We start from the raw sequence: 19,328 nt of genomic DNA, 5'->3' as shown, positions 1-19,328 counted from the left end.
AATAATAATAGAAATAGGACTTCCCTGGTGGTGCAGTCGTTGCGAATCCTCCTGCCAATGCAGGGGACACAGGTTCGAGCCTTGGTCCAGGAAGATCCCACATGCTGCAGAGCAACTAAGCCCGTGTACCACAACTACTGAGCCTGTGCTCTAGAGCCCGTGAGCCACAACTACTGAGCCCATGGGCCACAACTACTGAAGCCTGTGCGCCTAGAGCCTGTGTTCTGCAACAAGAGAAGCCACCACGATGAGAAGCCCGTGCACCGCAACGAAGAGTAGCCCCCGCTCGCCGCAACTAGAGAAAAGCCCACGCTCAGCAACGAAGACCCAATGCAGCAATCAATCAATAAAATAATAATAATAATAATAATAATAGAAATAAAGTGTGCAATAAATGTAATGCGCTTGAATCATCCGAAACCATCCCCCTGCCCCGGTCCGTGGAAAAACTGTCTTCTACGAAACCGGTCCCTGGTGCCAAAAAGGTTGGGGACCGCTGTTATAAAGTACAAGCTTATGAAAGTGGTTACCTATAAGGCAGGTCAGCAAGGGAAGAAATGGAAGGAAGAGTTCTCTGAGTAAATATTTCATATAATTTTTACTCTGAATCATGTAAATGTTCTTCAATTTAAAAAGTTAAATCAATAAAATAGTTAATACAAGTAACTTCTGAACACAGTACTCTCTTCATCCTTAGTAAGATATATTCTAAGGACACATATGATTGCAAAGAAATCTGAACTTTAATTAATCGGCTTGTTCTTGGTAATGGCACACTGTTTCTGCAAATTTAGGTTTTCACTGTGGAAAAAGAGACACAAGTATGAAATGCAGGAAGATGAAGAGAAACCTTGTGGTGCTGGATGTGAATTGGAACTAATAATATGCTCTTGTGATTGTATATCTCCTGTTTCTGTTCACTGGAAAAGACTAAAAGTAATAACACCTCAGTAGCAATGAGCATACCTAGTACCTAGGCCTTGGTCTCTAAATACAATTGCCCACTAAAAAGAATGACTCCTAAAGAACTTGTTGATTCCAGGGCTGGGACAAGGGAAAGCTGAAGGTGAACCTAGAACATCTTACTGTTCCAGAAAACAAGGAAATGCTCAAAGACTAATGCAATCATATCAAAAGGACACAGGGGCTGGCCTGAAGGGACTCCCACTGGCCAGATCCGGAACAAAAAATGATGACGGTAAAGGATTATAACACACTGAATAAAGGGAGGTGCTCTTCTACATATAAAAATGTTAATTAATATTAGAATTACGAAATCACTATATTGCAAACCATGTAATATCTAAGGATCATCAAGGGATTTTATAACCAGTAAGTGAATGGATCTTGATATGATCTCAAAGTATCACTCACAGATTACTTATTAATTATAAAGGGGAAAATGTTGCCTTACAATGAAGAGAGCTGGTGGTCATCTTTTTTTTTTTTTTTTTTTAAATTTTTATTTATTTATTTATTTATGGCTGTGTTGGGTCTTTGTTTCTGTGTGAGGGCTTTCTCTAGTTGTGGCAAGCGGGGGCCACTCTTCATCGCGGTGCGCGGGCCTCTCACTATCGCGGCCTCTCTTGTTGCGGAGCACAGGCTCCAGACGCGCAGGCTCAGTAGTTGTGGCTCACGGGCCTAGTCGCTCCACAGCATGTGGGATCTTCCCAGACCAGGGCTCGAACCCGTGTCCTCTGCATTGGCAGGCAGATTCTCAACCACTGCGCCACCAGGGAAGCCCTTTTTTTTTTTTTTTTTTTAATTTTAATTTTGTCCTTTAAGTGACTATTTTCTTTTTATTTATTTATTTATTTATGGCTGTGTTGGGTCTTCGTTTCTGTGCGAGGGCTTTCTCTAGTTGCGGCAAGCGGGGACCACTCTTCATCGCGGTGCGCGGGCCTCTCACTATCGCGGCCTCTCTTGTTGCGGAGCACAGGCTCCAGACGCGCAGGCTCAGTAATTGTGGCTCACGGGCCCAGTTGCTCCGTGGCATGTGGGATCTTCCCAGACCAGGGCTAGAACCCGTGTCCCCTGCATTGGCAGGCAGATTCTCAACCACTGCGCCACCAGGGAAGCCCCTGGTGGTCATCTTTAACCAGGTGATCAAACATTATCACCAACAGGGGGTAACTTAATTATGCACCAATTTATATGATGTAATAAGAAATACCAACATTACCTATGCAGTATTTTTGCCAAATATGTTTACTCTAAATCAAAATAAGGAAACCATCAGATCAATTCAAACTGTGCAACATTCTACAAGACAATATTATACTCTTAAAAATAAAAGTAAATGTTATGAAAGATGGAAAAAAAGGCAAGAGGACTTGTTCTCAACTAATGAGACCAAAGAGACATAATCAAATGCAGCAAGTGTACCTAGAATGGGTCTTGGACTAAAAAAAGGAAAAAAAAGGATATAAGAAACACATTTGGGGACAACTAGGAACACTTTAAAGTGTATTTATATTAGATATTCTTAAAAGAGTGTTATTTTTCTTAGGTGTGAAAATGGAATTGTGGTTACGTATGAGAATGCCCTTATTCTTAGAGGATATATGCTGAGTTATTTTAGGGGTAAAGCATCATGTTGTATATAGCCAACTTTCAAATGGTTCAGCAAAGACAAAACACACACACAGGTCTACTTGAAGACAAGTAAAACAAATGTAGCAAAACTGTTAATAATTAGTGATCTAGAAAAGAACCTACAGTTTTCACTGTACTGTTCCTTGAACTATTCTCTAGGTTTGAAAGTTTTCTAAGTAAAAAGCAGAAAAATGAAAGAACTTTCACTTCACACTCTGTATTCATATGTATTAGACTGGCAAAGGACCAGACAGTAGACATTTTAGGCTTTGCTGGCCATATTATCTTTGTTGCCACTACTCAACTTTACTTTTGTAGTGCAAAGGCAGACACTATAAGCAATACATAAACAAATAAGCATGGCTGTGTTCCAATAAAACTTTATTTACAAAAATAGGTAGGGGGCCAAATTTGGTTCATGGAACATTATTTTCCAACCCCTAATATACATTATAAAATTTTAAGAGAATGTGTGGGTACCTAATACTTTCTTTCTTCCCTTATTATAAGTTTATGGTTTTTTGAAAAATTCATATTCCCCAAGACCATGCTCTCTTCTTTAGCCTCTACACTTTCCCATTTGATAATCTACTTCAAGTACTAATTTTAACAGAATGACTCCCACCTATAACACCTGCCTTGATAGCTCTTAGGCCAGAGTTCTATATTTCCATTATATATTTCATAAACATCTCCACAGGAATGGCACACCTGAAGGTCAAATGCAATGTCAAAATAAAAATTAGTACCTTTTTTCCCACGCCAACATCTACTCCAATAATTCTACCAATAGTACTACCACCCACTTACCCATTTAGGCTCAAAAACTGGGAGACTGCCTGTGCAGAAAAGAGCTAACACAGCATGCCTGAGACTGCCTATCCTTAAAAGGCCTGCCTGCAAGGTTGGCTCTTGGCTGGAACCTTGGAACTTACACTTTGGGAGGATTCTCACTCTTCCCAGAACTAATAAAAGTGGCTCACTGTGCCTCAAAAGTTTGTACAAATAATGTGGCTTATGCTGGAACACCAGCTTTCCCTCTGGGAATCTGGAATTCTGGTATATGCAGATAGAGAGTGCCTATACGACCGGCTCCCCAAAAAAACTTTGGGCACTCAGTCTCTAAGGAGCTGCCCTGGTAGACAACACTTCACAATTCAATGCTTGAGGAATTAAGAGTTTTCCATGTAACTTCACTGGGAGAGGAATCCTGGAAGTGTGCACCTGATTTCCTCCAGACTTTGCCCCATATGCCTTTTCCCTTTGATGATTTTGCCTTGTACCTTGACTCACCACATCACAGTGGTGAGTGTAACTATATGATGAGTCCTTCTAGTGAATCACCAAATCTTGAGGTAATCTTGGGGACTTTTGACACAGTTTTTATTCTCTCTTTCACCTAGATTTCAATCAGCTGCAAACTCTTCTTGATTCAACTTCCATTATCTCACTTCTCATTCACTTCTTCCTCTCTATTTCCACTGTTACTGTCCTATTTAGGTTTAGATTACTGCACTGGTCTTTTACTGGACTTCATATTTCCCTACTTAGCTTCTTAAAACATTATTCTCATTACTTCATTTCTTAGTTCTAAAATCTTCAATGGTAATTTATTCTCTCTTAGAACGAAGTCCAAAATCCTAAAGCTGGAATTTATAACCATCCATTGGTTGGCTCCAAACTACTTCTTCAAACTTATTTTCTACCATATGACACCACATACTCTACACTTCAGCCCAATCACCACCTGCCAATTCCCAAATCATTCTCTCTAGACTTTAGCTAACACTTTCTCATACATCAAACACCACTCCCTATACCTGCGTGAATATCTATACAGTCTAAGTTCAAGTGTCACCTCCTACATGAAGCCCTCCTGGATAATTTTAGCTAGAAATACCCATTCTTTTTTTTGAATTTTAATGGGATTTTAGCTATTTCTTTCTAATGGCACTTATCTTACATTCCTTTACTCCAGAACCCGTTTCCTCCAGAGCATGGTCTATTTCAGATAAACTTTTGTGTCTCCCTACAGTGCCATACAATTGTATGTGCTTCATAAGTATTCGTTGAATGAAAAGATGAATGAAAAATTAAGAATGCAATCAGATGAATACTTGCTTCTAGTGTTGTACTAAAGAAGGAAATATATTCTTAGAAATGACGTTATAAATGGAAATCAGGCATGGCTGAAATAGTACTATTCTCATTCAAGAGCCACACTGTACATTTAATCATATTTCTAGAAGTACATGTAGCAAGGTACTATGCTTAGTCCTGTGCAAGATACCATGAATTAAATAAGCTTCAGTGGATTGGTCTCAAATCTAATCCTATCTATAATAATATTGTTCACAAGAAGTGTGAGTGAAACTCCTAACAAACTTTAAAAAATTTTCATAGTACAATCCATATGCTAGGACCTGCCCCTGTATCAGCTATGACTTGGGTCATGATAATAAAGGTATAAGAAATCACGGTTTTTCCAAAGATACAAAATACTAAAAACCAAATCAATTTAAACATTTTCTAGTTTATAAAGTTTAACACATTTAGGAGGATGGAAAATATACCCTTGCCCTTCTCCCAGCAAACATAAAGACAAAAAATGAAATGGTAATCAACCTTTTTTTTAATGGGGTGGGGAACAGTGGGTTTTTATAAACAGATTATAACTGAAACTAGAGAAAAAGGAAGTACTCATCTATAATCAAAGAGATTTAAATGTTTTTTCTACACACAATTTTTGCCTTTTTTGTTTTGCACATTATAACACAGTCCCCACGTCACATGAAATAACATAAGACAGAATAAACTAATTTCAAGTCAAATACTCTACCTCCAACGATGACGTTCACCATTTCTTCTACAATGCTCTGCACGATGTCTCGTGGCTTTTCCTCACAGTCATGGTTTTCTCCATCATATAATACATCATTTTTAGATAACGCTTTAGAAAAGAAAAATTCAAGAAAACAGTATTTTAGTTTTTTGGAAACTTTTACTAAACATGTACAATGAAAAAAATCTAAGAAATTAAGAATAAAAGAAAAAACCCAGATATATGAAACTAGAAGCAATTACATGTTAAATCTTCAAAACTTTTAACCAAACCATATTTTAAAATATTTTATCATTTCAAGTCAATTTCAACAATGATTCGTTTGACAAGCTATTAAATGACTATTCAACTTAAATGAGTTTTCTAGATTATTCATTTAAGAACCAAAACTTTTAAAAGTATTCTGAATGAAACATTTCTAACATGTCTCACACTTATCAAATAATACTAAACGTAATTAAAGCTTGTTTTGATTAATTAGGCTCACCAGTAATAACAAGCTCGTCATTGTGCTCTAATATAATGAGGTCCTTGAAGAACCAGAGACAGGGCTATCTGAGCTCTTCCTCACTATTTTTTCCCCAACACACTCCACATATCCAATGTAAAACTAAATTTAGTAAGTAAAAAAGAATTCATCTCCCAATTTAACATTAATCAAAACCAGATATAACTACCAATCAGAACTTCTGAACACACAAGAAACTAATAAAACTTGATATTCCCAGTTAGTCTGTAGCGACTATTGCAGATAAAAATACGGTTTCCCCGGGATTTTCTGAAATGCTGAAAATATCTCGGGAAGGCTCAATTAGCACTTTATGATGCTTTGGGATCTGGGTCCCTGTTCTGTGAGCCACTGCCCTACAGCAAATGGCCTCAGACTGCATGTGAGCTTATGGTGGTACTGTCTACACCCCCCCCCCCACCAACTCACACTACTATAAAGGACCACTACTTAAAACTCTGACTTCCAGAAGTCTGTCCTCCCTATTGTTCACTGCTCCTAATCTACTGTTTGCTGCATTCTACAAAATACTGAATGTCACAGGAGAAATGTGATAAATAAGCATGTCAAATCAGTAACTATTTTATAAAAAATATAAATACAACAGCATTTAGATTCTTCTGTGGAGTAAAAACATATAAATGTCTTGACATAACAGTCTTTCCATCTTTCTTAAATTTTGTATTTCTGCACTCTAGTTGGCTAAAGTTACCAAGAGTCTAAAAATTAACAGTTTCAACATAACTAAATATACAGTCACTAAAATGTGCACAAAATGATTAGCAAATCAAGAGTCAATTCTCTTATAAATTATCTGACAGAAATAGATTAGAGTAGCCGTGAATAATACTTATTACACACGCGAAATGATTATAGAAGTTAACTTTTATGCCCAAAGTCACACAGCCAGTAAGTGACAGAGGTGTGATTCAAAGCAGATAATATAATTCCAGACCATGCACTCTCAACCAACAGCTCAAATATAATTCCAGACCATGCACTCTCAACCAACGGCTCACAGGCAAAATTTTCATTCATATCAGCTGTCGGGAGAAAAACACCTTTAAAAATAATCACGACTATGCCACAGGAATTATGCCTTATTTATAATGCTGTATCCTAAAAGGTACTTACAGTGGTACCTACTACACAGTAGATGCTTCCACCCCTTGGGTCTCGGCCTATGTTGTTTCTTCTGTTAGAAAACTCCCTAAATTTTCTAGCTAGGCAATTCCTACCCTTATCCAAACAAGATTCAGCTAAAGCATCACTTTCTCTACAAAAGTACTTCCTAACTCTCCTCAGCAGAACTATCTTATGCATGCCACTTGCAGGATATTTATCACATTACACCTCATTTATACATGCCTGACCTTCTAGGCAGACCATGAGCACCCTAAGAGCAATGGCTACATCTTCATCAGCTTCTTTAACCCCAAGTCCTAGCACAGTGCCTGGGACACCGTATGCTAAATCAATATTTGCTGAACGCATGGATGAAGAAATGGAGGAATAAAAAAAGTTCCAGCCTTATTATAGATTAGCTCTTTGAACAGCTCCTTTATAAACTTACAGTGAAAGTAGGGGAAATTTTAGCAAGGGCCGGCTAGAAAAATGTAAATCATATAGGCAGTATGGATTCATTATTAACTTGAGTACTAGAAATGCTTGGTTTATCAAAACTGTCCCTTTTAAAGTAAATGCTAAATAAAGTTCTCTTAAAAAGAGTAAAAAGGCACCTATTCATGACACTGCTGATGTTCATACCACTGTTACGTTATGGAAAAGATGTGGTTAAAAAAAAAAAATCAAGAGCTGAAAATATACTATAGAAGTCTTTCCTCAAAGTAAAGTAAAAACACAGAATTCAGATGAATTGTAACTAAGCCCTAACCATCTTAGTTCTATAAAACCACACTGGAAAGGCAACAGAATTTCCATCATTTTTTGACACCAAGCTAAGGAGGAACAAAGGGAAGAAAGTCGTTTCCTGGCAGTTTAATAGAACAGTTAAAGCTGAGAATAACGCTTGGGGAAAAAATGACTGCACGTGATTATTTTTAGAGAAACACATTTGTAAAATAAATAAATGCAATTTAATTTTTGTAATCTTGTAACCTTTTTCTTATAAATAAATTTACTTAGAAAAAAACACCGTAAGAAAATATCTAAATCTTATCGATTATTACACATCAGGATATAAAAATAAATAAAATATTTTTGTATGCTAGGTGGTTATTCAAAAGATGTCTTTTCGGGCTTCCCTGGTGGCGCAGTGGTTGAGAATCTGCCTGCTAATGCAGGGGACACGGGTTCGAGCCCTGGTCTGGGAAGATCCCACATGCCACGGAGCAGCTGGGCCCGTGAGCCACAATTGCTGAGCCTGCGCGTCTGGAGCCTGTGCCCCGCAACGGGAGGGGCCGCGATGGAGAAAGGCCCGCGCACCGCGATGAAGAGCGGTCCCCGCACCGCGATGAAGAGTGGCCCCCGCTTGCCGCAACTGGAGAAAGCCCTCGCACGAACCGAAGACCCAACACAGCCAAAAAAAAAAAATAAATAAATAAATAAATAAATAAATAAAAAAAAAAAAAAAAAAAGATGTCTTTTCATATTTAATTTCAGTCCTTTTTTTGACAATAGTATTTTGTGAACTTATAATGATTTCCTAAAATTTTCAGTCACATTCCAGAAAACTTTACTAAATAAATAGGTCTCCTGTTTGCTATGAACTAATTTTAAGAAAATTTTATCACCTAGGATGGACAAAGTCCACAATTACCACAACATGCCTGATACCCATTAAGTCATGTCACCCTTTCCACGTTTCTTTACCAAAAATGCCCTCCTACATTCTTCCCCCAACACACACCTCCCAACCCCTGCCACCCCTTCTCAGAAAGATTACTTTCGGCTGCAGCTGCCTGATCAGCTTCAGTCTGTTCATTTTCTGCACTGGAAGTATCAGATCCATTTTCAGGTTCTGTATCATCCTGAAGGCTTTTATCCACATCATGTGAATGGGGATCAAGGTCCCCTTCATGCTCCTGGGATATATGATCAACAGTCTGAGGCGGCAAATATCTAAGTTGAGGTGATTCAGGCTCATGATGGCTTACTGGAGACTGCAACAGATGATGATGCTGTCGATGCCTTTCTTTTTCCATTTGTTTGGCTTCCTGCAACTGGAAAGAAAGAAAGTAATTTCCTGTATTAGCAAAGTAAGTTCTTTAAAATTTGGAGGGGTAATGTTACACTCAACTATAAATCCTTCATAGGAGCTGCCACCTTGTCTCCAGGCTCAGGAATCGTAGTCCATCAGAAATAAAAAACTAAAACATACTAAAAACACACAACAACAGAAGACAGTGGTTACTTCTTAGGGGGGTGGAATCTGGCAAACAAGAACAGAGATGGAAGTCTTTCACTATATCCTCTTGTCATTATTTCTGGTGTTTGAATGATGTAAATGTACTACTGAAACAAAATGAAAAACAAATTAATTTTTAATAACCTTAGAATTGTAACTGGACTGTTGCCAATGTAACAGTAGATTTACCTAAGATCAAATAAAAGCTTCACTAAGGGAGGAAAAAAGTGGACAGGGAAATAAAATACACACACACATTCATTTTTACTTATATATACAGAAACAAAGTCTAGACATTTACACAAGAAACTAGTAATAATGGTTACCTTTGGGGGCAGAAGTTAGGAAATGACCGAATTGGAAACGAGTGGGAGGGAACTTTTCAGTGTGTACCTTTCTGTAGCATGTTCTTATGTCACCTTGCCAAATGTCTTGTAATGAAAAAATAATAGTTACATTTAATAAATAAAATTGCAATGAGTACTTAAATGCCTCTGCCCAATCACTCATCTAATAAGAATGAAAAAACTTTATAAATGTTCCAGTTTTATTTTAGGAGACCTAAATTATTATGTACATAATACCATGTGTAAAACTGGCTCACTTACAAGATGCTAAAAACAGTAACAATCAAGATCACAGGGTTTCATTTTTTAGCACTTTATTGCTTTTAGACACATCTCTTTTGATCCTCATGACCTAACAGGAATCATTCTCACAGAATTAATTTCGACAAAGATAAATATTTTACAGTGTCAAATATGAACATTTCATATTCCTAGTAATATTCTAGGTTATGCGGAAATACCAGAATTATATGAATTTATAAAACAAATTTGAATTAAAAGATTTTAATGCCCAAAAGGTACGAAAAGACTTATAATCTGTATGATCTAAGTCCCTTATTTTACAGATAAGGAAACTGATGGGCATGACTAGTTGCACACAGTTGGAATCAGAAGAGACTTCTCAAAGCTTTAGGCCATTCATGAGAAAGTCCATTTCCAAATTAACAGTGAGGAACCTTTGACTTGCAATCTAATCTCGCCCTCAGCCTAACTTCAGCTAATCCATACCATGGTTTAGTAGGGCAAGCACATGCTTCGGAATTACAGACAGGCATAATGTTGAATTCTAGTTTTTTCTACTTATTCCAGAGTTGTATAAACTCTAGAAAGATCCTTGGGAAAAAAGAAGAAATTAACTTTAAACATTTTCTATACACTTTCATACTTTCTAGAGTAGGGTTTCTCAACATCAGTACTATCGACCTTTGGAACAGATAATCGTGTGTGTGTGTGTGTGTGTGTATACAGGCTGAGGGAGGTGGAGGTTGTCAGGTAATTGTGTGTGTGTGTGTGTGTGTGTGTGTGTGTGTGTGTGTGTGTGTGCGCAGGCTGAGGGAGGTGGAGGTTGTCCGGGGTGCTGCAGGGAGTTTAACAACATCCCAATCCCTATCTCTAATGGGTAGAAACCCATTACAGGTCATGACAAAAGTGTCTCAAATGTGGCTTGGGGGGCAAAACCACCTCCAGTTGAAAACCACTGTTATAGAGAAAGAAATTAGCATCTTCTCCTTTGACATAATTTTAGAACTGAACACTTTATGGTGAATTTTATTTGGGAAGGAGAGGAAAAGTTATCAGCAGTATATACGAATGAATTAGACTTCTAGCTTAGAATAGTTCAGCAAATGTGGAAAATGATTCTGCTTTGCCTTTTAAATTTTCTCTCTCCCCTGACTTTTCTAATTATCCATAGCACAGAATATGCCTCATGACACGAAACATGTTCACAGCCTTTATCATAACTCAGTTATATATTTATTTGTGTGATTATTTAAGATCCATCTTTCCCGTCTATGTCTGTAAGAACTTTGAAAGTAGTGGTGATACAGTGCTGGTATTTTGCCCAGCACTGTACAACTGAGAACTAGAACAGTGCCAAGAACATACAGGGAATGTAGTAAAATTTGCTGAACAAGTCAAACCAATAAAACTTCTATTTCTTCAATTAAAAAGTGATAAAATTTCATTCACTTCTTCAAAAAAAAAAGCAGCAGAACTATTATATGTGGTTGCAAAATATTAGCAATAATCCAATGTCAATACATAGGAGAGTGACTGAATAGACTATAGTACATGCTCGAGTACTCTGCATCTATAAAAAAGAATGAGGAAGATTTAAGGGCTGATATGGAATGCTTTCCAGGACATACTGCTAAGTGAAAAGAGTATGAAAGAGTATCCAGAGTACATGTGGTAGCCAGCCTTTTTAAGATGGCCACCAATGATCTCTACCTCTTGACTTTCACTTCTTTGTAGAGTCCCCTCCCACACTGTGCCAGGGATGGTCTGGGTGATCACTTCTTTTTTTTTTTTTAAACATCTTTATTGGAGTATAATTGCTTTACAATGTTGTGTTAGTTTCTGCTGTACAACAAAGTGAGTGAGCTATATGTATACATATATCCCCATATCCCCTCCCTCTTGAGTCTCCCTCACACCCTCCCTATCCCACCCCTCTAGGTGGTCACAAAGCACCGAGCTGATCTCCCTGTGCTATGTGGCTGCTTCCCACTAGCTATCTATTTTACATTTGGTAGTGTATATATGTCCATGACACTCTCTCACTTTGTCCCAGCTTACCCTTCCCCCTTCCCGTGTCCTCAAGTCCATTCTCTACGTCTGCGTCTTTATTCCTGCCCTGCCCCTTAGATTCGTCAGAACTATTTTTTTTTTTTTTTTAGATTCCATATATATGTGTTAGCATACAGTATTTGTTTTTCTCTTTCTGACTTACTTCACTCTGTATGACAGATTCTAGGTCCATCCACCTCACTACAAATAGCTCAATTTTGTTTCTTTTTATGGCTGAGTAATATTCCATTGTATATATGTGCCACATCTTCTTTATCCATTCGTCTGTCGATAAAGAAGCAACTTAGGTTGCTTCCATGTCCTGGCTATTGTAAATAATGCTGCAATGAAGACTGTGGTACATGACTCTTTGGGTGACCACTTCTGATCATAAGGTAGACAATGTAGCTTCTGCCTTTTTTGTCTCTCTCTCTCTCTCATTCTCTGCCCAATGAAGGCTTTAAATGACTTCAGCCCCAGTTGATACTGTGATCCACGCAGCCAACTGCAACCTCATGTGAAATCCAAGCTACAACCACCAGCTAAGCCACTCTTGGATTCTGGACCCTCAGAAACTGTGAGAGATAAGCAGCTAAGCTGTGAGTTTTAAGCAGCTGAAGTTTGGGGTAGTTTGTTATGCAGTGACAGATAACTAATACAGTGTGCTACCTTTCATATAAGAAAGGTGATACATGAAACCATACATGTATCTGCTCACTTGTGCTAAAGAAATGTAGACGGATAAACCAGAAACAATAGAGATTAGCTACATCCAAGGGGTGGAAAGAAGGGAGGAAGAGGGTTGGAGTGATAGGAATGAGGAGTATTTCTGTAGAGCTCTAGCTCTTTTTTTTAACATTTTTATTGGAGTATAATTGCTTTAAAATGGTGTGTTAGTTTCTGCTTTATAACAAAGTGAATCAGTTATACATATACATATATCCCCATATCTCTTCCCTCTTGCGTCTCCCTCCCTCTCACCCTCCCTATCCCACCCTTCTAGCTGGCCACAAAGTACCGAGCTGATCTCCCTGTGCTATGCAACTGCTTCCCAACAGCTATCTATTTTACATTTGGTAGTGTATGTATGTCCATATATACACTACCACTAACTCTTAATTCATAGTAGTGTTTAACAGACTCAAAAAATAAGCAAACAATTAAACCAGAATGTGAGGAGTACTGAAATGGAAAACAGGCAGTAACAAACGAACTTAACTGTATTATAAAGTAATAAAATTATCCCGCTGAAGAGTATGGAGAAGAAAAGAATTAACCTAAGTAACTTTGGAAAACAATATTTTGAACGGATACTATAAGGCTAAAGACAAAGAAAAAAACAAAACCTAATAAATATAAATGCTATAACGTACCTAGTAAATTTCCTTCTCACAGTGGTATAAGTAAGCAATTCTAAAACTACTATATGTGTGTAATAGGCCTGAACAAATAATGTATCATAAAAAATGAAAGCCTTATTTCTCACTGTTTAGAGAAAGTTACAAATAAGTAAAGGGAGAAGGCTGAAATGAACCCTGTGGTACTGGCCTGGAATCAGAAGCATCAGTGTGAACACACAGTTTTTAAGACATACGGATGGGTAGTCACACACGGGGTTGGGGAGGTGGGGTGGCTGGACACATGTATTTCCTAGTGCAGTCTGCTGGGAGGGCCTAGAAGCAGTAACATCTCAGCTGCAGTGAACACACCTGGCACTCAGATCTTGGTATCCAATTACCATTCTCCAACTGAAGGAGCCAGGGCTCCCTGTTTATGTGTCTACTACTCCAGGGGGAGAAGTAGAGAAAATTCAAAATGAGCAGGGAACATCTTGAGATTCCAGAAAGTGAAGAGGTACTCAAAAAAGGATGGGGGCTATTGTCAAAAGGGCAGAAGGCCAAAGCTGGAATAACTGGGGCCAACAGAATAAATAACGATAGAACTGGATTATAAAACATAGAATAAAATAAACACCCATGAATACAGATTGATATAAATAAAAAACTGAATAAATAAATAGGAAAGGAGAATAATTCTGGTTAATAGATATAGAAAGAGAGAGAAACAGAAAATCACCACCAGGGAAACACAGCAGTAATAACTGTTGCCGGTAAGATCCACCAATGGATACTCAAATGGGTGTGGGGGAATATGAGGAAAAAAACAGGATATTTGCATAGTCTGAAAGTATCTCTCCTGAGATATTTATTAAATGTAAAAGAATAACTTTTCAGTGGAGGAACCTGGAAGATACCACCGTAACTAAGTAGTCAGGGTTACTTTACTTAATAGTACTATACCAGTGTTAATTTCTGCCTCTGAACATTGTAACATGGTTATGTAAGATGTTGCATTAGGAAAGCAGAGTAAAGAGGATCTCTCTGTAAATATTTTTGCAACTTTTCTGTAAGTTTAAAATCAATTCCAGATAAAAAGTGAGAAGTTGGTTTTTAATTATGAAGACCTAGATAATTAAAAAAAAAAAAAAAAAAAGATTCTCTAGCTGCTGGTCTCTTACCCTCCTCCCCAAATATATTTCATCACTATAGAAATTTATTTTATTTTTTAAAGGCTCAATGAATAAATAATTTTATACCAGAATAGATCAAATTAGGTAACTTGGTATCTACATTACACTCATCTACTAAGCTTGAGAGCTATAAAAATATCAATTCATAAACACTTCCATGAGGATGATGGCAATCGATATCTTTCAAATTCTATTTGTGAACAATTAAAAATGTATTTTATCCAAAGTCAAGTAAGTCAGTAAGCCTCAAAACAAAAACAATACCACAGATCTCCAGTCCGTAAAACTGTAAATGAAAGACATTTTCCTCATAGGCACAAAAGATTTCACTATATTTTCTGTAAAATCTTTTCTATAGTTGATGCCTGTGGTGTTCTATACAATCTCTCTCATTTTTTAATACTTACTGCTTGGTTTTCCATGCGTGCAAAGATAACATTTAGCATCTGAGTAAGAGTAGCTTTGGCTGTTGTCTGATTGATGAGATTTTTGCTTGCTAGATAGATATTGTAACATGTTCTCACAGCTTGCAGTACAGTTCCTTCGTGAATTTCTATGTGTTGAGATGTTACTGCAGTAAGTAAAGCCTTTAAAAAAAAATACAGTTAAAGCAATTTTTTTTTGCATCCAGAGTTTCAGCACAAAAATACATTGGTATTTTTGTATTAGAATTAAAAATTGCAGACACCATTACCACTTTAAGGTAATGTATACAGATTTTCTACCTGCCTTAAATATATCATCAATTGTTAAAATAGTTTATGTTTTCCCCATCCTGGTTGTAGTTTCCATATAATCCTCCCAAACCCAAAACGCTAAAAAAAACCATTCAACTGATTTATTTCAATCCGAGTTTCATTTTAATAGAATATTATTTTGGTCTACTAAAATGCACAGCATTAATACTCTGTCATAGTGTAGCACAGATATGCTTCATATGATATATCTGTTGAACTAGATGTCAACTTGGGGAGGATACATATTGTGTCCTATTCACTTTCAAATTTTTCTGAGATCTAACTTATAGACTGAACTCAATGTGCTGTTGTTATTATTGTTGAAGATGCTTACAAATGTTTTAAAATAAAGCATTTAAAATAATCCTAAGGTGAATCCTCCAATAAAGTGAACAGCTATAATTTATGTGAACTGTCACACATTAGGTTACTCAATTTCTCAAAAGCAAGGACTCATATCCTTTGTCTTTCTATGTTGCACAATGCTATGCAGGGTCAGCATTGAGCACATACTAAACAAACCACAACTGACATGAAACTGCAAACAATAGGCCAAACTGAATAGCTTTATTAGAATAAAGACATTTTATGACGTATGAAGTAAATGCAGCTATGAGACTAAAAGGCTCAGAAGGGGTGACAGACACACATAAAGGACACTTCATACATGTAAACAATTTCAAAAGTACTAATAGTACAAAAAAATTTTTACTAACAAATAAACATACCACCACTACTATTAGCAGTAACATTAAAAATTCAATACGTATAGTAGACTGAAAACACAAGTGAGTGATTTTTCTTTAAAGGAATTTAATGATCCAGGTGTATCATAGCACAAACCCAGGACAGGATTTAGCTGAGCAGGTTCAGCAGATTGACAGGTGCAAGGGAAGCAGGAAAGCTGGTGCTCAAGCAGAAAAGCTGGTGCACGTGGGACTAGACTACAAGTGGTCTGACAGTAGTAGAAGAAAGAAGAAGGGTCACAGGACCTTGACAGGGGACCCTAAAGCTCAAAAGACAGAACCATGTTAGAAACTGGAAAGCTCTGGAAGACTCTGGGGGCCTAAACTGGGGCCTTCAAAATAAAAGATTTGGTAATGAATCTTCTCCTAGTGAACTCCTGGCATTCAACAATAAAATCCCCTGATACGGAGTCTAAAAAGCACCCAAATGACCTCTATTATAGCTGGAAAGCATATAAAATGACTTTTCCAAATGTTTTCGAGGTAAAAGGCTTCTGATTTAAAAAAATGTAGATTATGAATAACAAGTTCATTTTTATAATTAATTACCTTTATTATTTGTAATTGAACTCCTTCATCTGTTTGAGGACCTTGGAAACAGCCACAAATTGTTTCAATAATTCTATCAATTAATTTTTTGCCTGGTGTTGTACTATCTGGAGCATTGCCAGTCAAGTGCCCATAAGCAATAAGTTTCTGAAATAGAGAAAGAAAATAAAGATCCTAATGACGCTAACAAATATATATATATACTAATTAAATATACATTAAAATTACGATATACAACTGAACATATGTTAAACTTTTTACACAAAAATATTAAGGTATAATCAAAGCCAAGGCTATACCAACTTTTCCTAAAGAAAGCTTTATTAGCTATAAACATGTGAAATTATTTACACTTGTAATAATCACAAAAACAGAAAAATAACCATAGCAAAACCACCAGGCAATACTTTGAGAAAGGCAGGCCTTAGAACTTGTCTCTGGTGAGTTCTAACAGCTTATGTCTTTCTGTCCAAACATCACTGATACTGGTTTTGTGAAAGCTATCTTAACACGTTCAAATGACCCAAAATCTTTTTCCAAATTAGATCTGTGAGTATGCAGAAAACCATTTCCAGACACTGGCTGCAATAAATCACAGATTTGGTCATTCATCATTACCATTATAACCCTGGAAGGAAGGCCTTAGATATTAATTTTTCAGAGAAAACAAGGTCACAAATCAAATGAACTTATCCTTATGTGTGTGTGTGTCTGTGTGTGGAAGTAAAACACGAAGACAGAAAGGAATTTTTCTGACATAAATGAAGGTCAGAGCTAAAGTTTCACAGTAAATATAAATACTAAACTGTTAATATTAACCTACTGCTTTACACAAAACAGCAAGCATCCAGTAAAATCACTGCAAATAATGAAGTATGTAAAATCAGCAGCAGGTTACAACACTTCCAATATTGATAACCTTAGTAAAGATTTTGTGTCTCACTAAGCTAACTAATGATTTCTGCTATCCTTAAACTGGAAACATCTTTTTGCAACTATTGTTTCTCTTGAATATAAGCAACCATTTGGTTTCTTACCACAAAAAAGAATAATCAAGGCTTGCATGGAAAATGTATGAATCATCAATTGTGAGTACTACTTAGAAACACACTCAAATTAGACGGTTTTTGGATAGTGCCATTTCATACATACCTGTAAACAATCTAGAGATGTACTAACTATGCGGGGACACTTGGACTGGCATGCTAATTCAAAGGGCAGGAAGTACTTGTCTGCTTCGATAAAATTTGTCTTTGATTTCACTGGTGGAAGGGTGCTTGATCCAGCTTTTGCTTCTCCATGAGGAGGACTAAATGAAAAAAGAAGAGTATGATTAAAATATCACATTCATCATATTGATGATACACTCACTTTAATTTCAGTTCTAAAAAGCAAAGCACTTTGCTAAACCAATTTTTATTTTCCCATGTTTCATGAGGAAGCCAAAGCCCAGAGAAGTTAAGTGATTTGCTATAGGTCATAAGCTAGTGGCCAGAGCTATAATTAAATGCAAGAAAAAATTTTTTAACTAATTAATTAATTTAAATAAAGTATTTAGGTTATTAAATTTTTAGTAATCTTTCTAAATATGAATCAAAGTCTTTAAGCAAAGACTTTAAAAGCATATCTTACGGTATTTCAGAAATACTCTTATTTGCTTATTTATGAGACCTTTTTATAAGTATGCTTACCATTATATTCAATATTTCTCAAAAATCATTTTTTAAAAAATTGATTTTATGAAGATCACATGCAGAAAATTTGCCACACTAAAATACACGATTGTATTATTATTTTGGCCAAGACTGACAAGTTTGCAAATTAAGGAAAGAAACCCCACAAACCTCTGCTTTTCAGTTTCCGCTTTTATTTCCTCTGGGGAGGGAAAAAAGAAGCATACATTAGAAAACTTGACAAGGGAAAGATCATTAACTAATTCGATTTGATTATAGGTTTTATAAATTATTGTATAAATTCTATAAGAAGTTGGGAAGAATGCACTTTCAAAAGAAAATTAGGTACTAGAATTCTGTTGCAGCCAAAAGTATTAATTTACACAAATAATTCTATAAAAATATATGAAGAATATACATTAAGAACCACAAGGATAGGGTAGAATTACAGATGACTAATTCCCAAAGCATTTCCTTTTCTCCAAGCAGTTTTTCGGGGGGGGTGGGGGGTCAAGTAGCTCTTTACATTAACCAGAAGCACTAGGATTAAGAATGGAATAATGCGTATGCTGCATTCAAGTGACAACATACAAGGCACACGGTGGGTTAGCAGAAAAACTCAATGTACCCCCTTTGGGATTATCTCAAGGAGATTATCAGGCCAGGACTATAATTTCTTGATCATGTATATATGTGTTGATATTTAACCTATTTTTCTACTTAGGACTATACAAGGCACTGCAGAATACACACACTCAATTTAATAGGAAATTTTCCCTTTTGCTGTTTATATCCATAAGAGATGAGGTATATTACATAAATTCTACCTGTAATAGAAGAACCTTAAATTTAATGATAAACTGGGGAATCTGGTTAATTGATTAAACCTGTTTGAAATTTGTAAGAAAAGCATTCAAATATAACATTAATAATTACTACCACTGCAGCCAATAGTTGTTGGGAACTTACTATGTGCCAAGCACTATTACGTTTTACGTGTACTAACATGTTTAAACCTTATAACAACCCTATGAGGTTTGTACTATCATATTTCCATTTTAAAGGTTAGGCAATTGAGGCACAGACTTGCTCAAGGGCTGCATGGCTTGGGTGTGTGACTAATCTGGTTTCACTAGGTGTCA

The 19,328-nt window shown here is 36.6% G+C and overlaps 1 protein-coding gene across 2 annotated transcripts in view; it reads right to left on the bottom strand.

Annotated features, from left to right (window-relative positions):
* ARFGEF1 (ADP ribosylation factor guanine nucleotide exchange factor 1) overlaps positions 1 to 19,328 on the bottom strand; it is a 146,295-nt gene that overhangs the window by 69,343 nt on the left and 57,624 nt on the right. For both annotated transcript variants that reach the window (XM_057531943.1, XM_057531941.1), the window contains exons 2-7: positions 18,358 to 18,388; positions 17,666 to 17,822; positions 16,514 to 16,660; positions 14,889 to 15,068; positions 8,851 to 9,127; positions 5,435 to 5,545 (exon numbers count right to left, since the gene is read on the bottom strand). In XM_057531943.1, coding sequence (XP_057387926.1) covers positions 5,435 to 5,545; positions 8,851 to 9,127; positions 14,889 to 15,068; positions 16,514 to 16,660; positions 17,666 to 17,822; positions 18,358 to 18,388 — 903 coding nt within the window. The remainder of the gene's footprint in view (positions 1 to 5,434; positions 5,546 to 8,850; positions 9,128 to 14,888; positions 15,069 to 16,513; positions 16,661 to 17,665; positions 17,823 to 18,357; positions 18,389 to 19,328) is intronic.

Source organism: Balaenoptera acutorostrata, chromosome 17, assembly GCF_949987535.1.
Source record: "Balaenoptera acutorostrata chromosome 17, mBalAcu1.1, whole genome shotgun sequence".
Lineage (NCBI taxonomy): Eukaryota > Metazoa > Chordata > Mammalia > Artiodactyla > Balaenopteridae > Balaenoptera > Balaenoptera acutorostrata.
This window is presented reverse-complemented; position numbering and strand designations above follow the sequence as displayed.